The 19,908-nt window shown below is 42.9% G+C and overlaps 2 protein-coding genes across 3 annotated transcripts in view; one reads left to right on the plus strand and one right to left on the minus strand.

Moving 5' to 3' along the window:
- Window positions 1–295: 295 nt before the first annotated feature.
- Window positions 296–12,136, minus strand: nob1 (NIN1 (RPN12) binding protein 1 homolog). The gene is made up of 10 exons (XM_057833697.1): window positions 12,011–12,136; window positions 10,738–10,870; window positions 10,545–10,678; window positions 10,417–10,488; window positions 7,146–7,289; window positions 5,369–5,479; window positions 5,103–5,297; window positions 3,682–3,779; window positions 3,465–3,609; window positions 296–678 (listed from the first exon to the last, which is right to left on the minus strand). Exons 1-10 carry the CDS (start codon window positions 12,077–12,079, stop codon window positions 412–414), a joined length of 1,368 nt encoding a protein of 455 aa, XP_057689680.1. The 5' UTR covers window positions 12,080–12,136; the 3' UTR covers window positions 296–411.
- Window positions 12,137–12,321: 185 nt separating this feature from the next.
- Window positions 12,322–19,908, plus strand: part of wdr59 (WD repeat domain 59) — a 30,403-nt gene continuing 22,816 nt past the window's right edge. The window contains exons 1-6 of one of the 2 annotated variants that reach the window (XM_057843063.1): window positions 12,322–12,411; window positions 14,562–14,611; window positions 14,693–14,828; window positions 14,885–14,970; window positions 17,075–17,155; window positions 17,226–17,263. In XM_057843063.1, the coding sequence (XP_057699046.1) occupies window positions 12,358–12,411; window positions 14,562–14,611; window positions 14,693–14,828; window positions 14,885–14,970; window positions 17,075–17,155; window positions 17,226–17,263 (445 nt within the window). In that variant the 5' untranslated portion in view covers window positions 12,322–12,357. Of the gene's footprint in view, window positions 12,412–14,561; window positions 14,612–14,692; window positions 14,829–14,884; window positions 14,971–17,071; window positions 17,156–17,225; window positions 17,264–19,908 lie in introns of those variants that run through there. The other variant, XM_057843072.1, reaches the window with a different exon arrangement.

The raw sequence follows: 19,908 nt of genomic DNA on the forward strand, positions 1-19,908 counted from the left end.
GTGTACCTTATCAATGACTGCTTTTAAATTTGGCGGGATTTGTTGTCCTGTCCAAAATTTACAGACACCTGGGAAAAAATATATATATATACTGCTCGTGAAAATATTTTAAAAGGGCCACATTGGTCATTTTTATGTTAATTTAGTGAAAATATATTTTAAAAAGTATAATTTTGTGGAAATTTTTATTTTGAAAGTACCCAGGAATAGAGGAAAACACCCTTTCGACATGAACTGAAAAAGGCATTTTTTTTTTCATAAAAAATCGATTCTGTAGACTTAACCTAGAACCTAGAAAAACATTTTAAGCAAGACCATTTTATTGTAATGTAGGGCAAAACATGGAACAAAGTATATATATATTTTTTTCTTTCCTGAATGCAAAAATGCTGGCAAAAGAGGGAGGAGTCTTCATTTGGCGTACTTGGCGCGCGTCGCGTTGGGGTTTGCCCGGCGGCGTCCGGCGCCGCAGCCGGCCTCTCGGACCTTGAGGTGAGCCGCGCGGCTGTACACGTCGTTGGGGCAGAAGGGCGAGGCGCCTCCGGCCGCGTAATCCGGATGCCGCGCGTCCGTCTTCTGCCGGGCTTTCCGGGACTGCCGCTGCTGAGGGAACCGCTGGTCCTCGCACAGGTGCGGCTCGTGGCTGTGCTTCCCGCCCCGCGGAAGCGGCAACGTGTACTAAATTGGGGGGAGGGATTTAAAAGTCAAATACTGTCCATTTATATTTACATTCATCAAAATGATCCACCAAAAATAATGGAGCCAAAATGAACTCTGCTTGCGATTGATGGCACCAGATGTCCAAAGGAATTAGATGTCTAGTGCCGTAAATGGCGCTGAAAGCCAGTCCTGTGGGTCACTTTCTTGGTTCATTTTATGGTACTTGGAGGTACGGTACTCAGTTGTTGTTTTTTTATTGATTTGGGGGCACTCCCAGGTCACTTCCTGTTGATTTTGGAGCATTCCTAGGTCAGTTCCTTTTCAATTTGGGCCACTTCCTATCGATTTTGGAGCATTCCTAGGTCAGTTCCTGTTGATTTTCGGGAATTATCAGGTCACTCCCTGTTCAATTTAGGTCACTTCCTATTCAATTTGGGTTTTCCCAGAACACTTCCCTGTTCAAAATAGGTAACTTCCAATCGGTTTTAGGGCAATCCAGAGTCACTTCCTGTTGTATTTGGGTCACTAGACTTTGGGGCATTACTATGTCAGGTTCTGTTCAATTTGATTCATTTCCTTTTGATTTTTGGGCATTCCCAGTCACTTCCTGTTCAATTTGGATCCCTTCCAGTTCATTTTGGCGCATTCTTTGGTCACTTCCTGTTCAATTTAGGTCACTTCCTATTGATTTGGGGGCATTCCCAGGTCACTTCATGTTCAATTTGGTTCCCTTCCAGTTCATTTTGGCACATTCTTAGGTCAGTTCTTGTTCAATTTACGTCACTTCCTGTTGATTTTGGGGCATTTCCAGGTCACTTACTGTTCAATTTAGGTCACCTCCTATTGATTTGGGGGCATTCCCAGGTCACTTCATGTTCAATTTGGTTCCCTTCCAGTTCATTTTTGCACATTCCTAGGTCAGTTCTTGTTCAATTTACATCACTTCCTGTTGATTTTGGGGCATTTCCAGGTCACTTTCTGTTCAATTAAGGTCATTTCCTATTGATTTTGGGGCATTCCCAGAACATTTCCTGTTTTTGGGCATTCCCAGGTCATTCATGTTCAATTTGGTTCCCTGCCAGTTCATTTTGGCACATTCTTAGGTCAGTTCTTGTTCAATTTACATCACTTCCTGTTGATTTTGGGGCATTTCCAGGTCACTTCCTGTTCAATTTAGGTCACTTCCTAATGATTTTGTGGCATTCCCAGGTCACTTCATGGTCAATTTGGTTCCCTTCCAGTTGATTTTGGCACATTCTTAAGTCACTTCCTGTTCAATTTAGGGCATTACCAGGTCACTTCCTGTTCAATTTAGGTCACTTCCTATTGATTTTGGGCTTTCCCAGAACACTTCCTGTTCAATATAGATCACTTCCTATTGCTTTAGGGGCATTCCCTGGTCACTTCTTGTTCAATTTAGGTCACTTCCTATTGATTTTGGGGCATTCCCAGAACACTTACCGTTTTTGGGGCATTCCCAGGTCACTTCATGTTCAATTTGGTTCCCTTCCAGTTGATTTTGGCACATTTTTATGTACGTTCCTATTCAATTTAGGTCAATTCCAGTTGATTTTGGGGCATTTCCAGGTCACTTCCTGTTCAATTTAGGTCACTTCCAATCGGTTTTAGGGCAATCCAGAGTCACTTCCTGCTGTATTTGGGTCACTAGACTTTGGGGCATTACTAGGTCAGGTCCTGTTCAATTTGAGTCATTTCCTGTTGATTTTTGGGCATTCCCGGTCACTTCCTGTTCAATTTGGATCCCTTCTAGTTGATTTTGGCGCATTCTTAGGTCACTTCCTGTTCGATTTAGGTCACTTCCTATTGATTTGGGGGCATTCCCGGGTCACTTCCTGTTCAATCTGTATCCCTTCCAGTTGATTTTGATGCATCATTAGGCCAGTTCCTGTTCAATTTAGGTCACTTCCTGCTGAATTTGGGGCATTGCCAGGTCACTTCATGTTCAATTTGGTTCCCTTCCAGTACATTTTGGCACATTCTTGGGTAAGTTATTGTTCAATTTACATCACTTCCTGTTGATTTTGGGGCATTTCAGGTCACTTCCTGTTCAATTTAGGTCACTTCCTACTGATTTTGGGGCATTTTCCAGAACACTTCCTGTGTTTGGGGCATTCCCAGGTCACTTCATGTTCAATTTGGTTCCCTTCCAGTTCATTTTGGCACATTCTAAGGTCAGTTCTTGTTCAATTTACATCACTTCCTGTTCAATTTAGGTCACTTCCTATTGATTTTGGGGCAATCCCAGAACACTTCCTGTTTTTGGGGCATTCCCAGGTCACTTCATGTTCAATTTGGTTCCCTTCCAGTTGATTTTGGCACATTCTTAAGTCAGTTCCTGTTCAATTTAGGTCACTTCCTGTTGATTTTGGGGCATTCCCTGGTCACTTCGTATTCAAATTGGGTCACTTCCTGTTGAGTTAGGGGCATTCGTTGGTCAGCTCCTGTTCAATTTGGATCCCTTCCTAATGATTTCGGGGCCACTTCCTGTTGCTTTTGGGGTATATACAGGTCACTTCCTGTTATTCAGTTACTGGCGCATTTGCTGTCATTTCCTGTTGATTTTGGCTCATTTTTCATTTTCCTTTTGGGGCATTTGTTTATTGTGCACTCATAGCTTGTACTTGTTGGTTTTTCCTGCAAATGTCCTAAAATAAACTGGAATGGACCTCCACAAAAGACTGTGAATGCTCCGGTTTCAGTGCAACTGACGTAGCTAGATGTCCAACCCCTTGAACACAAGTCACTGACAGCCAATGAGTTAACAAGTGTGTGTGTGTTTTCACCCTGAGTCCGCGCGGGTTGAGCACTTTGGGGTTGCTGGAGAAATGCATGCACACGTGTCCGTCTTGGTCCACGCTGACGCTGACCTTCTTCAACGTTCGGTTGCCGCACTTGGGACAAAACTCTTTGCTCATGTTGCCGGTGGTCCTGACACGCGCACACGGTCGACCATCAATTGGGCGTCCCGTCGGGTGGGGCGCGGCAAGCGTGCGTACTCACGTGAAGCAGGCGTGACACCTCAGGATGTAATTCCGAGCCTGTTTGATCAACATTCCGTTCGCCGACACCACGCGGAGTCCCATCTGCATCAGGACGTTCTGCGTGCACAAAATCGAACGATGAGTCACATCGGGCCGCATCACTCGTCTTAGGAATGTTTCCAAGTCACAATGCGAGCCCTCGCGTGAGCCGCTTTAACTGATTAATCACCCTGTGGTTCATCCCACGACTCAAAGAAGTCACCATAGGATGAGTCAGTAGCTGACTCGCAAGGAGCCATGAGACAACTGGGGAATCACCATGTGACTCCTAAGACTCGATACGCAAGTGACACGAGCCACTTCGGACTGGGGAATCACTGAGTCATCTTTTGGTGACTCAAACAAGTCACTGTGCAAAGAATTACACTGGATGAGTTTCAGAGTGTTTTGAGTCTGAGGAATCTACGTGTGACTCGTGCCATGACTCAAGACCTCACCATTCTACGAGCCACTCCTGACTGAGGAATCGCCATGTGAGTCATCCATCAGACAGGATGAGTCACAAAGTCAGTCACAAGGAGTCTCACAGTGAATCAGGAGATAACTGAAGAATAGTCACGTGACCAATCCATTGAATCAATACTCAAGTCACTGTGCAAAGAGTCACATTAGATGAGTCTCAAGGAGTTACAGAGTGAGTCGAGTCTGGGGAATGATAACTGAATAGTCATGTGACTCATCCTTTGACTCAATACACAAGTCACTGTGCAAGGAGTAACAGTAGTCGAGTCAGGAATCTGTGTGACTCGTGCCATGACTCAATTAAGACCACCATTCCACGAGCCACTTCTGACTAAAGAATCACCATGTGAGTCATTCATCATACGGGATGAGTAACAAAATCAGTCACAGGGAGTCTTACAGTGAGTCTGGCGACAACTGAAGAATAGTCATGTGACTCATCCACTGAGTCAGTACACAAGTCACTGTGCAAAGACTCACTCTAGATGAGTTGCAAGGAGCCTCAGAGTGTCAAACGGGTTGCAAGGAGCCTCAGTGAGTCACGAGTCTGAGGAATCAAACGTGCCACGACTCAATCAAGACCTCACCATTCCACTTGACTGAGGAATCCCCATGCGAGTCATCCATCATAAGGGATGAGTCACAAGGAGTCTGAAGATAACTGAAGAATAGTTACATGACTCAATACAGAAGTTACTTGACAAAGGGCTCACATTGAGTCACATCAGTTTTTTGGAGTCAAGAGGAGTGAGAAATCACTATGCGAGCTTCGCTATACAGGTCATTGTGCCAAGAGTCACATGGAATTAGATGCACATAGTGACTCCCGTGTCACAATAACTCATCCCTTGACAATAATTGACTCACATGTGACACATCCCGCCGCCACAAGGTGATCAGGCAACACCGTTCGCTCACCTGTACGGCAAAGTCTGTGGTCAGACATCCCACTTTGACCTCCGGAGCTGTCGTCCAATCGCACGAGTCCGTCTTCACCCGCCCGATGTTGCTGGGGGTGATCCATCCTCCTCCGTCATCATCATCGTCATCATCATCATCTACAGTTTCCTGGCACTCCAGTGCCCCCCCGACATCTCCTTGTACGCCATCGTCCTGCAAGAAGCCAAAATATGAGTCATGGGGACGTTCCGTTGACGCTCAGACTCGACGTATTATGTAATGACCAGTAGAGCCAGCAGGTGGCTGTCGACGGGGGGTGGTGTTTGCCTCCAGAACAGGAAACTGTTAAAGTTCTCGGACGGTTCGCTCGGTGCTTCCTGCTTTTGTTCGGAACTCTGCGGGGGGTCAGACAGAGGTACCTAAGCGTCAAAATCAACAGATAGTGACCCAGTTATGCCTCCGAAATCAACAGGACGTGACGTGCAAATGCCTCGAAGTCAACAGGAAGTGGCCCGGGAATGCCCCATAGGCCCAAACGCAATAGGACCTGACCTGGGAATGCTCTAAAATCAATCCAAATCAACAGAAATGGACCCAGGGATGCCCCTAAATCAACAAGAACTAGACCAAGACCGATAGAAGGTGACTCATAAATGCCCCAAAATCAACAGGAAGTGACAGAATATGGGATATAAAGCCTTTAGTGACATTTTACAGAGTACCAACAAGATTTGATCTAAACTGTACAAAAAGTGACCTGTAAGTACCCTACTTAACAAGGACGTGATACAAACTCAATGTCTGCCGTTAACAACAATAAGCAACTCATTCATTTAAACTCTTAGGATTGGCTTTGAACGCACCATTTGGTCTGGGCGGGGCAAGCAGTCCGAATGGATTGAACGTCAAGAGTAGGGCTGTCCCAAACGACTAATTTTCTCCCGATTAGTCAGCCGACTATTTTTACGATTAGTCGACTAATCTAATAATTTTTAAAAAAAATTTAAAACTTTTTTTTTTTTTTACTAATTTAGCAATGAAATCTTTGTTGACGCTTTCCACTTCACAAAAAAATATATTGGAACACTTAAATTATTTATTAAAGTACAAATAAAAATGTAAATAACAATAATAAATCACAAATAAACAATGAGTTCAAATGCTGATAGAATTAACTAGTGTAGCATCCCGATTGGGAAAGATGGTCTCTTAAACTGATGGTTTACAACTTTTATTCCATCCTTGATGTAAACACACCGTAAGAGCTACGGTGCACACAAATAAAACAACACAATTAGAAATTAACAAAAACTTTTCACCTTTTTCCTTTGAAACCTTATTTATATATCAATGAATTGCCTATATGAATTGCCTTTACCTTAAAGTATTACCTTATCATTGACAATCTCTCCCTTGAGTGCAATGACTGTATATACTGTATATATGTATGACCTTTTAACCTTATATAATTTTCTAAACCATAAAATAAACCAAAACATGAAATAAACCTTTCAATTAGCATTAAGAACAATACTAATAGCACTTATAGGCCCAGTGTCAATGAAATATCATTATTTAGTAAGGTGACAGCACCCTCTGGTGTACAAAAAATGAAAAAAAAATTTTTTTTTACAAACTGGGTGCGGCGCATGGTGTTTATTCACGGCCGACTTGCAGCCAAGCTTGGCATTGAAGCGACAGGGCAGAAGAGTGTTCGTTTCTTTCAAATAAGTCAATGTTTTAGACACACTGGTCCGCTTTTTTTGGCTTTGTGCCGCTTTCCCCGCTTGCATACAGAGCATCCGACATTCTGAACTCTCCATACATATATTTTTTTAACCCTTCATTAACCGTCGACGGGATGTTGTGCGCGTCGACGGATTTACGTCATCGATGACGTCGACTACGTCGACTAGTCGGGACAGCTCTAGTCAAGAGCCATCCATAACATAACCTGTAAGCGAGTGACGGCCAGTTAACAGATAGCCACTATCTCATTCATCCCGCCCGCTCCCAAAAAAACGCTAGCTAATAATTAGCCATTAGCTTTTAGTCACTCACCAAGAAAACGCTCAGTTCATCCTCGATGCTAGGAAGAACGTCTCTCCAGAACTGGAAACTGTTAAAGGAGTTGTCGCCATTGTCGCCATCGCTGCTGCAAGAGTTGACCTCACACGACTCCTCCAGCTTCGGGGGTCTGCGCTTCTGCAACATGCCCACAAACCAGACCATGGGGAGAAAATATATATATATATATATATATTTGCCAAAAACATACCCAGTCATTTCTAATGGACAAAATTCCCCATTGATTTCAAAAGGCCCTATTCAACATTTCATTGACAGGAAGTGACCCAATATCAACAGGAAGTGAATTGATATCAACAGGAAATGACCCTGGAATGCCTCTATATCAACAAGAAACGAGCTGATATCGACAGAAAGTCACCCAATATTAGCAGGACGTGACCCTTAAACACCCCCAAATCAACAGGAAGTGACCCCAGAATGCCCCCAAATCAACGGGTAACGAACTCACATCAACAGGAAGTGACCTCAAAATCCCCCAAAAGCAACAGGAAGTGATCCCAGGAGCCCCAAATTCCACAAGAAATGAATTGATATCAACAGGATGTGACCCAATATCAGCAGGGAGTAACCCTTAAACAGCCCCAAATCAACCAGAAGTGACGCGCAAACAGGAAATGACCCCAGAATGCCCCCAAATCAATGGGTAACGAACTGATATCAATAGGATGTGACCCAATATCAACAGGAAGTGACCTTTAAATCCCCCAAAAGCAACAGGAAGTGACCCAATATCAAGAGGAGGTGCCCCTTAAAAGCCCCCAAATCAACAAGAAGTAACGCGCTAACAGGAAATGACCCCAGAATAACCCCATATCAACAGGAAACGAACTGATATCGACAGGTTGTGACCCAATCTCAACAGGAAGTGATGCGCTAACAGGAAATGACCCTGGAATGCCCCCATATCAACAGGATACAAACTGATAAACAGGAAGTGAACTAATATAAACAATAAGTGACCTCAAAATACCCCCAAAACAACAGGAAGTGATCCCAGGAGCCCCCAATTCCACAGGAAGTGAATTGATATCAACAGGAAGTGACCCAATATCAAGAGGAGGTGATCCTTAAAAGCCCCCAAATCAACAGGAAGCGACGCACTAACAGGAAATGACCCCGGAATGCCCCCACATAAGCAGGAAACGAACTGATATCAACAGGAAGTGACCCAATATCAGCAGAAAGTGACCCTTAAACAACCCCAAATCAACAGGAAGTGATGGGCAAACAGGAGGTGACCTTGGAATTCCCCCAAATCAACGGGTAACGAATTGATTATCAACAGGAAGTGACCCAATATCAACAGGAAGTGACCTCAAAATGCCCCAAAAGCAACAGGGAGTGATCCCATGAGCCCCCAATTCCACAGGAAGTGAATTGATAACAGGAAGTGACCCAATAACAAGAGGAGGTGACCCTTAAAAGCCCCCAAATCAACAGAAAGTGACACACTAACAGGAAATGACCCGGAATGCCCCCGTATAAACATGAAACGAACTGATATCAACAGGAAGTGACCCCGATATGCCCCAAATGCAACAGGAAGTGATCCCAGGAACCCCAAATTCCACAGGAAGTGAATTGATATCAACAGGAAGTGACCCAATATCAGCAGGAAGTGACCCTTAAACACCCCCAATTCAATAGGAAGTGACCCTTAAAAGCCCCTAAATCAACATAAAGTGTCGGGCTAACAGGAAATGACCCCGGAATGCCCCCATATCAACAGGAAATGAACTGATATCAGCAGGAAGTGACCCAAAATCAACAGGAAGTGACCTCAAAATGCCCCAAAAGCAACAGGAAGTGATCCCAGGGGCCCATAATTCCACATGAATGAATTGATATCAACAGGAAGTGACCCTTAAAAGCCCCCAAAATCTACAGGAAGTGACTTGTAAACAGGAAGTCACCCCGAAAATCTCCATATTTTCAATAGGAAGTGACCCGATATCAACAGGAATTGACCTCAAAATGCCCCAAAATCAACAGGAGGTTACATTTGAAAGCCCCCAAAATCAACAGGAAGTGAACTGATATCAACAGGAAGTGACATCAAAATACCCCCAAATCTACAGGCAGTCACGTGCTAACAGGAAGTCATCAAAAATTACCCTAATATCAACAGGAAGTGACCCTTAAAAGCCCCCAAATCAACAGGAAGTGATGCGCTAACAGGAAATTACCCCGGCATGCCCTCATATCAACAGGTAACAAACTGATATCAACAGGAAGTGACCCAATATCAACAGGAAGTGACCTCAAAACGCCCCAAAAGCAACAGGAAGTGATCCCAGGAGCCCATAAGTCCACATGAATGAATTGATATCAACAGGTAGTGACCCCAAATCTACAGGAAGTGGCCCCAAAAATCTCCATATTATCAACAGGAAGTGACCTCAAAATGCCCCAAAAGCAACAGGAAGTTACCATTGAAAGCCCCCAAATCAACAGGAAACGAACTGATATCAACAGGAAGTGACCCTTAAAAGCCCCCAAATCTACAAGAAGTGACGTGTTAACAGGAAGTCACCCCAAAAATCTCCATATTTTCAACAGGAAGTGACCCGATATCAACAGGAATTGGCCTCAAAATGCCCCAAAATCAACGGGAGGTTACCTTTGAAAGCCCCCAAAATCAACAGGAAGTGAACTGATATCAACAGGAAGTGACCTCAAAACGCCCCAAAAGCAACAGGAAGTGATCCCAGGAGCCCGTAAGTCCACATGAATGAATTGATATCAACAGGAAGTGACCTGATATCAACAGGAAGTGACCTCAAAATGCCCCAAAAGCAACAGCAAGTTACCATTGAAAGCCCCCAAATCAACAGGAAACGAACTGATATCAACAGGAAGTGACCCTTAAAAGCCCCCAAATCTACAGGAAGTGACGTGTTAACAGGAAGTCACCCCAAAAATCTCCATATTTTCAACAGGAAGTGACCCGATATCAACGGGAATTGGCCTCAAAATGCCCCAAAATCAACGGGAGGTTACCTTTGAAAGCCCCCAAAATCAACAGGAAGTGAACTGATATCAACAGGAAGTGACCTCAAAATGCCCCCAGATCTACAGGAAGTCACCAAAAATTCCCCTAATATCAACAGAAAGTGACCAGATATCAACAGGAAGTAAATATATATAAGTAACATAAGAAAATAGATAAGAAAATAATAATAATACAGTATATATATTGATATACTTTATATACTTTTAAGTTTAAAACCCCTCGGCTTACCTCGGAGGGGAAGTGAAATCCTGCTATGTCGACGGGCGTTTCGGGATGGCGCCGCGTGCCGCTCACGTCGACCTGCCGCCAAACGCGCGTTAAAAGACGCGGGAGAGGCGAGGGGCGGGGTCGCGTACCTGTAGGGGAGGCTCCCGCCGCAGATGTTTGGTTCCCACGTGCTCCTCTTCTAGCTGCAAGGTCAGCGCCGCCACCTTGATGTCAGTGGACGACAGGCTGGGGTAGTCTCCAGTCTTCTTGGAGAATTCCGTCACTGAGCCAAAGAGCGAGAGGTCGGTTGACGTTCGCACCGACGCGGCGGAATTTAATTACCCCATCGGATGTGTTCCGGTCGCGGCCGGCAGAGGACGAGCTGATACGGGAGGAAGGCCAGACTCCTGCGGGTGGCCTTGTCTCGGATCTCCTCCACCACCTCGCTCAACGTGTACACGTTTTTCCCAATCTCCTGGAACGCATCATTGTAACACCTTGTTGACTTGTAAATTGTTCTTCTTACAAATTGATAGTCCGTTTTTTTTTCTTTTTTTATTTTTGATCGAATTTTCTTAATGGCTTTGCTCGTACTGTACTTTCGTACCTAAAACTATATTTTCCTTTCATTTATTTTAGTCCATAATTGTCCATTTATTTATTTTAGTCCATAATTGTCCAGTTTTCCCTGACTTTTTTAAATGCAAAAAATGTCATTTTAAAATTGTAATTTTTATATAATACAAATTGACTGTTTTTTTTTTTTTTTTTTTGCATAAAATGGTCCTCACATATTTGCCTAATTTTTGTTTTATGAATTCGTTTTCACAAAAAAAATAAAATCTTGGAATTGACATTTTTTTCTGCTTAATTTTTACAAGAAAATTTTCTTTTTGTAAAGATTTTCCATTTAAAAATGGTCAGTTGCACCTTTTTTGAACGCATCTTTGATTCCCAAAACTTTATTCCCATTTTAAAAAAAAAAAAAAAAAACTAAAATTTGTCCTTCTTACGTAATCATCCATTTTATCTTTTATGATATATATGTTTGAATTTAGCTAAAATTTGTCACTTTTCCCCCTCTTCTTTTCCCATGAAACTTGTTTTTCCGACACTTTCTCCTTCTTTAAATGCATCTTTTAATGGCCCACCTTACGTAACTGTCCATTTTTACTTTTAATGCTTTTTTTTTTTTTTTTCCTCGGCTAAATTTTATTATTTAACCCATTCTTTCCATGCAAAAATGTTCATTGTCAAAAGTTTTTCCGTCTAAAAATGACCCATTTCTCCTTTCTGAAATGCATCTTTAGTACCTTAAAGTATATTTCCTTTTTGTTTTTCAGTCAGTTTTTTCCCCATCAAAAATAGGCTCTTTTTGTACTTTTAAAAAATGTACTCAACAAAAATAAATTTTAAAAATTGGGGGGGAAAGTCCAATATTTAGCTCGTTTCATCCACGGCATGTTGACATCTTGAACGCTAGAACGCTTGCTAGCTAGCTACGCTACGCAGTTGATCGGTACTAAAACGAAATCTGACAGTCGTCGCTTTACAACAAACTCGAAATCGGATGTCGCATGCTGCATTTGGACGGTTAGCCATAAACAAAAGTCACCTGGAGAGGAGCTTTAAGGAGAAAGGCTCCCGCGTCTGCCACAACATGCTCCAGTCGGGGCTGCGCCATCTTAACTCAGAGACGTCATCAACATGCGCCTGGCCCATCGGCGGAAGCAAGAGCGCCCTCTCTTTAAGTCTTCATAATCAACCGTCCGTGTCAAATGAACAATAAAAAGTAGTCGAGTGTTTCAATGCCGCGGTTTGGCTAAACGTTTAATCTTTTTCTGGAGTGCTTTTCATATTTAAAATGATTTTCCAAACTAAAAAAGTGAAAGAAAAAGCGAGGCACGCTGTGTCTTATGACGTCACGCGTTGTTTTGTCACGTGGCTGTGTTTGTAACCAACATGGCGGCGCGGTGGAGCAGCGAAAATGTGGTTTTGGAGTTTCGGGACGCGCAGGTGATTGTTTTTTCTACCGGATTTTTATGCCGTTATTTATAGCACAGTTGACACAAGGGGGCGCCAACTTTAGTGTCTCACTCACAAAAACAACAGCAACAAAGCTGTTCCTGGTGGGAACGCGACTGTCTCATCTTCTTTTTCTTTCCCATTTTTCTATTAAATGACAGCACTTATAAAATGAATATATTACAAATTAACAGATTAATTTGCAGTCAGTATACAGTCGCTCCATATACAAAATCTGCACATGGCTCATTAATATGGTAATTCATGCACGTAACTTTGGCTGTAGCACGTTCAGGAGATAAGCTGTGTGCATGTGTTTCGGGGGATCTGAGTTCCCAAATTGGAAAATTGTGCTGTAAAGTCGTAATGTGGGACAAAAAGCATGGTTGGTACAAATAGGAGTAGCCTAGTTTAATGCTCCAACGATACATCACAAGTTGAGTGACTGTTTGGCGCTTTTTATAGACACCTTTTAAATGAAAGTGATTTTTTTTCCAATTATTCCAACAACACATGAATGCAGCATCAATATTGTGCTAATCATTCAGACAATGGCGGGTGCAAATGATAGCTTCCCACCTGCTTTACTGATTTGTGCCAGATAAACTGCCCATCCTTTTTTGTTCGTTTTTATTACCTTTGACATTTGTTTGGTCGCCTATTCCCATTAATTGTGAATTTAAATGGTTCAACATTACTCTTTACATATCAGGTAGTTAACTGAGGTAAACTACTCTGGTCTTGAATTAAAGTAGCAGATTAACTGCCGTCACTTTGTTACAGAAACTTTTATTTTGGTTTGATTTTCTATATTTGACGGGGCTAGACGTCCAATCCATTTGAAGTAGGAGGGATAGCATAGCAGCCAAAGAAGAAACCTTTATTTGGTGCCACCTTCCTGCTTCAAATTTCTATTTGTGATAAACTCATTTCAATTAACAGCAAAACACCTATCATCGCCCCTACCAATATGGCCGCCTTGGGGCATCTCAAAGTCAGTGCATTGACATTAAAATTAATTCATAACTATCTTACTTTTCAACTTTTAGCAACGTCAAAGTATTTACTCGTCTGGTTTTGACGCTGCTAGATGTCCAATCTGTTTCAGAAGGGAGAGTTGGCAGAAAAGGAATTTAAAAATTCATTCCCTGCCACCCACCTGCTTCAAATAGATTGGACAACTACTTGTGACGCTCCGTCAAGTGGCATCAGGACGGCCATGTTGGTTGGGGCAATGATAAGTCTTTTGCTGTTAATTGAAATGAGTTTCATTTCACAAGAAATTTCACAAATGAGTTTCCTCACAAAGTCATTGCGTTGACATTAAAACAAAGCCCTAATTAGCTTAGTTTTAGCATTTTATCAATGTTGAAGCATCTGCTAGTGAGTTAGTAGCTGCCATTGATGGGGCCTCAGGGCAGCCATTTTGGTAGGGGCCACTGTCCCGCCAAATTCAATTCATTGACATGAAAATGAAGTCATAACCAGTTATTTATCTAATAAAACTTTATTTTAATCACGGTTAAAGTAGCTGCTATTTACCTAGTAGCTTCCACTGATGGGGCCTGAAGTGCGGCCATGTTGGCAGGGGCAACTTTTCCTACAAAGTCAATGCTTTGACATTAAAATAAAGACCTAACTAGATTTTTTGTCTTACAAAATATGATTTTATCCATATTAAAGCATCTGCTATTGACTCAGTAGCTGCCATTGATGGGGCCTCAGGGCGGCCATTTTGGTAGTGGCAACTTTCCCTCCAAAGTCAATGGGTTGACATTAAAATGAAGGCCTAACAAGCTTATTTCTCTTATAAAACATTATTTCATCAATGTTAAAGCATCAGCTATTGACTCCGTGGTTGCCATTGATGGCAGCAGATGGAGGTTTGGACATCTGTCACTGTCTTGAGAAGGGGGATGAGTGTTCTTTTTTTTTTTTTTTTTTACGGGGCCGTGTTTCGTTGGCGGCCTCGGCACGTTAACCCTCAGTAGTCCCTGATGACATCATTTTAGTGCCGTGAGGGCACCGATACTAGTGTCGTGGGAGCACAATAAAACTTATACTAAATCTAGTATTGGTGCAAGACTATTTGCAGCATTGTTTTCCTTACCGTGAAGATGTTGTGGCGTTTGTGTTGGCAGGCCACCACCATGTCCGTGGACTGCCTGGGCTCGCACGCTGTGCTTTCCGGGTAAGTCGCCACCCAAATGTCAGTATACAATACAAGTTGTTGAAGTGGTCGCCAAAAAATAAAAAACGGCCTCCTCATCAGGCGGCGTTACCTCTACGTGGTCAATTTGGAGGCGTCGTCAGAGCTGGCCGGGAAGATGTCTCGCCAGAGCAAATGGGACGTGGGCACAGTCCAGTGGAACCCTCATCGCTCGCAGGCGCACGTCTTTGCCGCGTCGGTGCGCGATCGCCGTAACTCGCCGTTTCCTCGCCCGGTTTGACTTTTTCCTTCCAGAGCAACCAACGCGTGGACTTGTACTCGTGGAAGGACGGGGGAGGAGGCGTCCGCACGTCGCTGCAAGGACACACGCGTGTAATCAGGTAGGTGCGGTCACGTGACTGAATTTGTGCCCTATTTGCATAACCCTTTAAGATCCGGGCCTGTTTAAGAACAAAAAATATCGTAAAGTTGAAATACAGAATCATGGGATATGTTCTGTAGTTGTTATCCACGGTGCTTGAAAGTTGCCCCTACCAACAAGGTCGCCCTGAAGCCCCATCAATGGCAGTTTCTGACTCAATAGCGTATGCTTTAAAATTGATAAACTCATATTTTGTTCGATGAATAAGAGTCAGGACTTCCTTTTAAATGTCAACACATTGACTTTGGTGGGACAGTTGCCCCTACCAACATGGCCGCACAGGAGGCCCCAACATTGGCAGCTACTGAATCAATAGTAGATACTTTAACATTGATAAAATCATATTTTGTAAGCGAAATAAACTAGTTAGGACTTCATTTTAACATCATCGCATTGACTTTAGAGGGAAAGTTGCCCCTACCAACATGGCCGCCCTGAGGCCCCATCAATGGCAGCTACTGAATCAATAGTAGATGCTTTAACACTGATAAAATCATATTTTGTAAGCGAAATAAGCTAATTAGGACTTCATTTTAACATCATCGCATTGACTTTAGAGGGAAAGTTGCCCCTACCAAGATGGCCGCCCTGAGGCCCCATCAATGGCACCTCAATAGCAGATGCTTTAACATTGATAAAATCATATTTTGTAACAGAAATAAGGTAGTTAGGACTTCATTTTAACATCATCGCATTGACTTTAGAGGGAAAGTTGCCCCTACCAACATGGCCGCCCTGAGGCCCCATCAATGGCAGCTACTGAGTAAATAACAGATGCTTTAACATTGATAAAATCATATTTTGTAAGAGAGAGAAGCTAGTTAGGACTTCATTTTAACATCATCGCATTGACTTTAGAGGGAAAGTTGCCCCTACCAACATGGCCGCCCTGAGGCACCATCAATGGCAGCTACTGAGTAAATACCAGATGCTCTAACATTGATAAAATCATATTTTGTAAGAGAGAAGCTAGTTAGGACTTTATTTTAATGTCATTGCATTGACTTTCGTGGGACAGTTGCCCCTACCAACATGGCTGCCTTGTGGCCCCATTAATGGCAGCTATTGAGTAAGTATCAGATGCTTTAATATTGGTAATATTATATTTTGTAAGAGAAATAAGCTGGTTATGACTTCATTTTAATGTCATTGCATTGACTTTCGTGGGACAGTTGCCCTTACCAACATAGCCGCCCTGAGGCCCCATCAATGGCAGCTACTGAGTCAATAGCGGATGCTTGAGCATTGATAAAATTCTATTTTATCAGAATAATAAGCTAGTTAGGACTTCATTTTAACATCATCGTATTGACTTTAGAGGGAACGTTGCCCCTACCAAAATGGTCACCCTGAGGCCCCATCAATGGCAGCTACTGAGTAAATACCAGATGCTTGAACATTGATAAAATCATATTTTGTAAGAGAAATAAGCTAGTTATGACTTCATTTTCATACCAATTTTCATACTTTGGTGGGACAGTTGCCCCTACCAACATGGCCACCCTGAGGCCCCATTAATGGCAGCTATTGAGTAAATATCATATGCTTTAATATTGATAAAATCATATTTTGTAAGAGAAATAAGCTGGTTATGACTTCATTTTCATACCAATTCATTGACTTTGGTGGGACAGTTGCCCCTACCAACATGGCCGCCCTTAAGGCTCCATCAATGGCAGGTATTGTATCAATAGCTGATGCTTTGACATTAATAAAGTGATATTTCATAAGAGAAATAAGCTAGTTAGGACTTCATTTTAATGACAACGCATTGACTTTGAGGGGAGCGCGTCTTCAGGGCGGCCATGTTGGTAGGGGCGATGAAAGCTCTTTTCATGCTTCTGCTGAAATGAGTTGATCACTAGTAGACTTACAATTCATTTGAGGCGGGAGAGTGGCAGCCATTGAACGTTCTATTTTCTGATTTCAATTCATTTTCTTGTTTTTTGTTTTGAGTCTGGTTGCCATTGCCGGCGCTCCCGGTCCAAACGAATCGGACATCTAGCGCCATTAATGGTAGCTAACGAGTGGCCTATTAAAGTGTTCGTCTTGCATGTGCGCAGTGATCTGGACTGGTCGTGCTTTGAAGCCGACTTCCTGGTCAGCAGCTCGGTGGACACCTTCATCTACATCTGGGACGTCAGGTGGGGGGACGCGGCCATCCATTTGTTGCGCCGACGATGCTGACGATTGGCGCTTTTCTTTTGTCCGCAGAGACGCCCGCAAACCCGCCGTGGCACTGTCTGCTGTCGGTGAGTCCTGTGTCTTTGGAACACTGAAATCTATGACTCACGGGAAGTGAGTCATAGATTTTGGGTATCTGTGGGTCACTTCTTGTTGATTTAGCGGCATTCCCAAGTCACTTCCCATTCATTTTCAATCACGTCCTATTGATTTTGGGTGATTCCTGGGTCACTTCCTGTTCTTTTTAGGTCACCTGTTGATTTTGGGTCATTTGAATGTCACTTTGTGTTAATTGTGGGGCATTTTTGGGTCACTTCCCATTTATTTTGAGCTACTTCTAATTGATTTAGCGGCATTCCCGGGTCACTTCAAGTTCTTTTCAGGTCACCTGTTGAGTTTTGGTCATTTGAATGTCACTTCCTGTTGGTTGGGGCATTTCTGGGTAACTTCCTCTTCATTTTGAGTCACTTTTAATTGATTTGGCGACATTCCCGAGCCACTTCAAGTTCATTTCAGGTCATCTGTTGATTTTGGGCCATTTGAATCTCACTTTCAATTGATTGTGGGGCGTTTCAGGGTAACTTCCTCTTCATTTTGAGTCACTTCTAATTGATTTGGCGGCATTCCCAGGTCATTTCCTGTTTATTGTGGGGCATTTCAGGGTAACTTTCTCTTAATTTGGAGTCGCTTCCTATTGATTTAGTGGCATTCCCGGGTCACTTCAAGTTCTTTTCAGGTCACCTGTTGAGTTTGGGTCATTTGAATGTCACTTCCTGTTGGGGGGGGGGGGGCATTTCTGGGTCACTTCCTCTTCATTTTGAGTGACTTTTAATTGATTTAGCGACATTCCCGAGCCACTTCAAGTTCATTTCAGGTCACCTGTTCATTTTGGGTCATTTGCAGGTCACTTCCTGTTTATTGTGGGGCATTTCAGGGAAAATTTCTATTAATTTGGAGTCACTTCCTATTGATTTAGTGGCATTCCGGATCAGTTCAAGGTTTTTTAGGTCACCCGTTGAGTTTGGGTCATTTGAATGTCACTTCCTGTTGGGTGGAACATTTCTGAGTAACTTACTCTTCATTTTGAGTGACTTTTAATTGATTTAGCGACATTCCCGAGCCACTTCAAGTTCATATCAGGTCACCTGTTGATTTTGAGTCATTTGAATCTCCCTTCCAGATGATTGTGGGGCGTTTCAGGGTAACTTCCTCTCCATTTGAGTCACTTCTAATTGATTTGGCGGCATTCTTCGGTCACTTCGTGTTCATTTTAGGTCACGTGTTGATGTTGGGTCATTTGCAGGTCACTTCCTGTTTATTGTGGGGCATTTCAGGGTAACTTTCTATTAATTTGGAGTCACTTCCTATTGATTTAGGCGCATTCCCGGATCACTTCAAGTTCTTTTTAGGTCACCTGTTGAGTTTGGGTCATTCGAATGTCACTTCCTGTTGGGTGGGGCATTTCTGGGTATACTTCCTATTCATTTTGAGTCACTTTTAATTGATTTAGCGACATTCCTGAGCCACTTCAAGTTAATTTCAGATCACCTGTTCATTTTGGGTCATTTGAATCTCACCTACAGTTGATTGTGAGGCATTTCAGGGTAACTTCCTCTTCATTTGAGTCACTTTTAATTGATTTGGCGGCATTCCCGAGCCACATCAAGTTCATTTCAGGTCACCTGTTCATTTTGGGTCATTTGCAGGTCACTTCCTGTTTATTGTGGAGCATTTCAGGGTAACTTTCTCTTAAGTTGGAGTCACTTCCTATTGATTTAGTGGCATTCCCGGATCAGTTCAAGTTCTTTTCAGGTCACCTGTTGATTTTGAGTTATTTGAATCTCACTTCCAGTTGATTGTGGGGCGTTTCAGCGTAACTTCCTCTTCATTTGAGTCACTTCTAATTGATTTGGCGGCATTCCCGGGTCACTTCGTGTTCATTTTAGGTCACGTGTTGATGTTGGGTCATTTGCAGGTCACTTCCTGTTTATTATGGGGCATATCAGGGCAACTTTCTCTTAATTTTGAGTCACTTCTTATTGATTTTGTGGTGTTCCCAGGTCACTTCAAGTTCATTTCAGTTCAATGGTTGAGGTTGGGTCATTTCCTGTTTATTGTGGGGTCACTTCCCGTTCGTTTTGGGTCACTACCTATTGTTTTTCGGGCATTACATGGTCACTTCCTGTTTGTTTTAGGTCACACGTGGATGGTGGGTCATTTGCATGTCACTTCATGTTTCTTGTGGGGCATTTCAGGGTAACTTCCTCTTTATTTGGAGTTCCTTCCAATTGATTTAGCGGCATTCCCAGGTCACTTCAAGTTAATTTAAAGTCACCTATTGATTTTGGGTCATTTGCATGTCACTTCCTGTTTATTTTGGGGCCTTTCTGGGTCACTTCCCGTTCATTTTAAGTCACTTCCTATTGATTTTAGGGCATTCCTGGAACAATTCTTGTTCGTTGTAGGTTACCTGTTGATTTTGCACAATTTGCATGTCACTTCCTGTTTATTTCTGGGCATTTCTGGGTCACTTCCTGTTCATTTTTGGGCCCTGTCAATAATTTTGGTTGCTTCCGGCCTATTTAGGGCCATTCCCGGGTCACTTCCTGTTAACTTTTGGACACGATCAATCATTTTGAGGGTTTTGGCGGTCCCTTCCTGCCTATGTCGGGGCATTCCCAGGTCAATTCCTGTTCATTTCAGATCACCTATT

Source organism: Corythoichthys intestinalis, chromosome 1, assembly GCF_030265065.1.
Source record: "Corythoichthys intestinalis isolate RoL2023-P3 chromosome 1, ASM3026506v1, whole genome shotgun sequence".
Lineage (NCBI taxonomy): Eukaryota > Metazoa > Chordata > Actinopteri > Syngnathiformes > Syngnathidae > Corythoichthys > Corythoichthys intestinalis.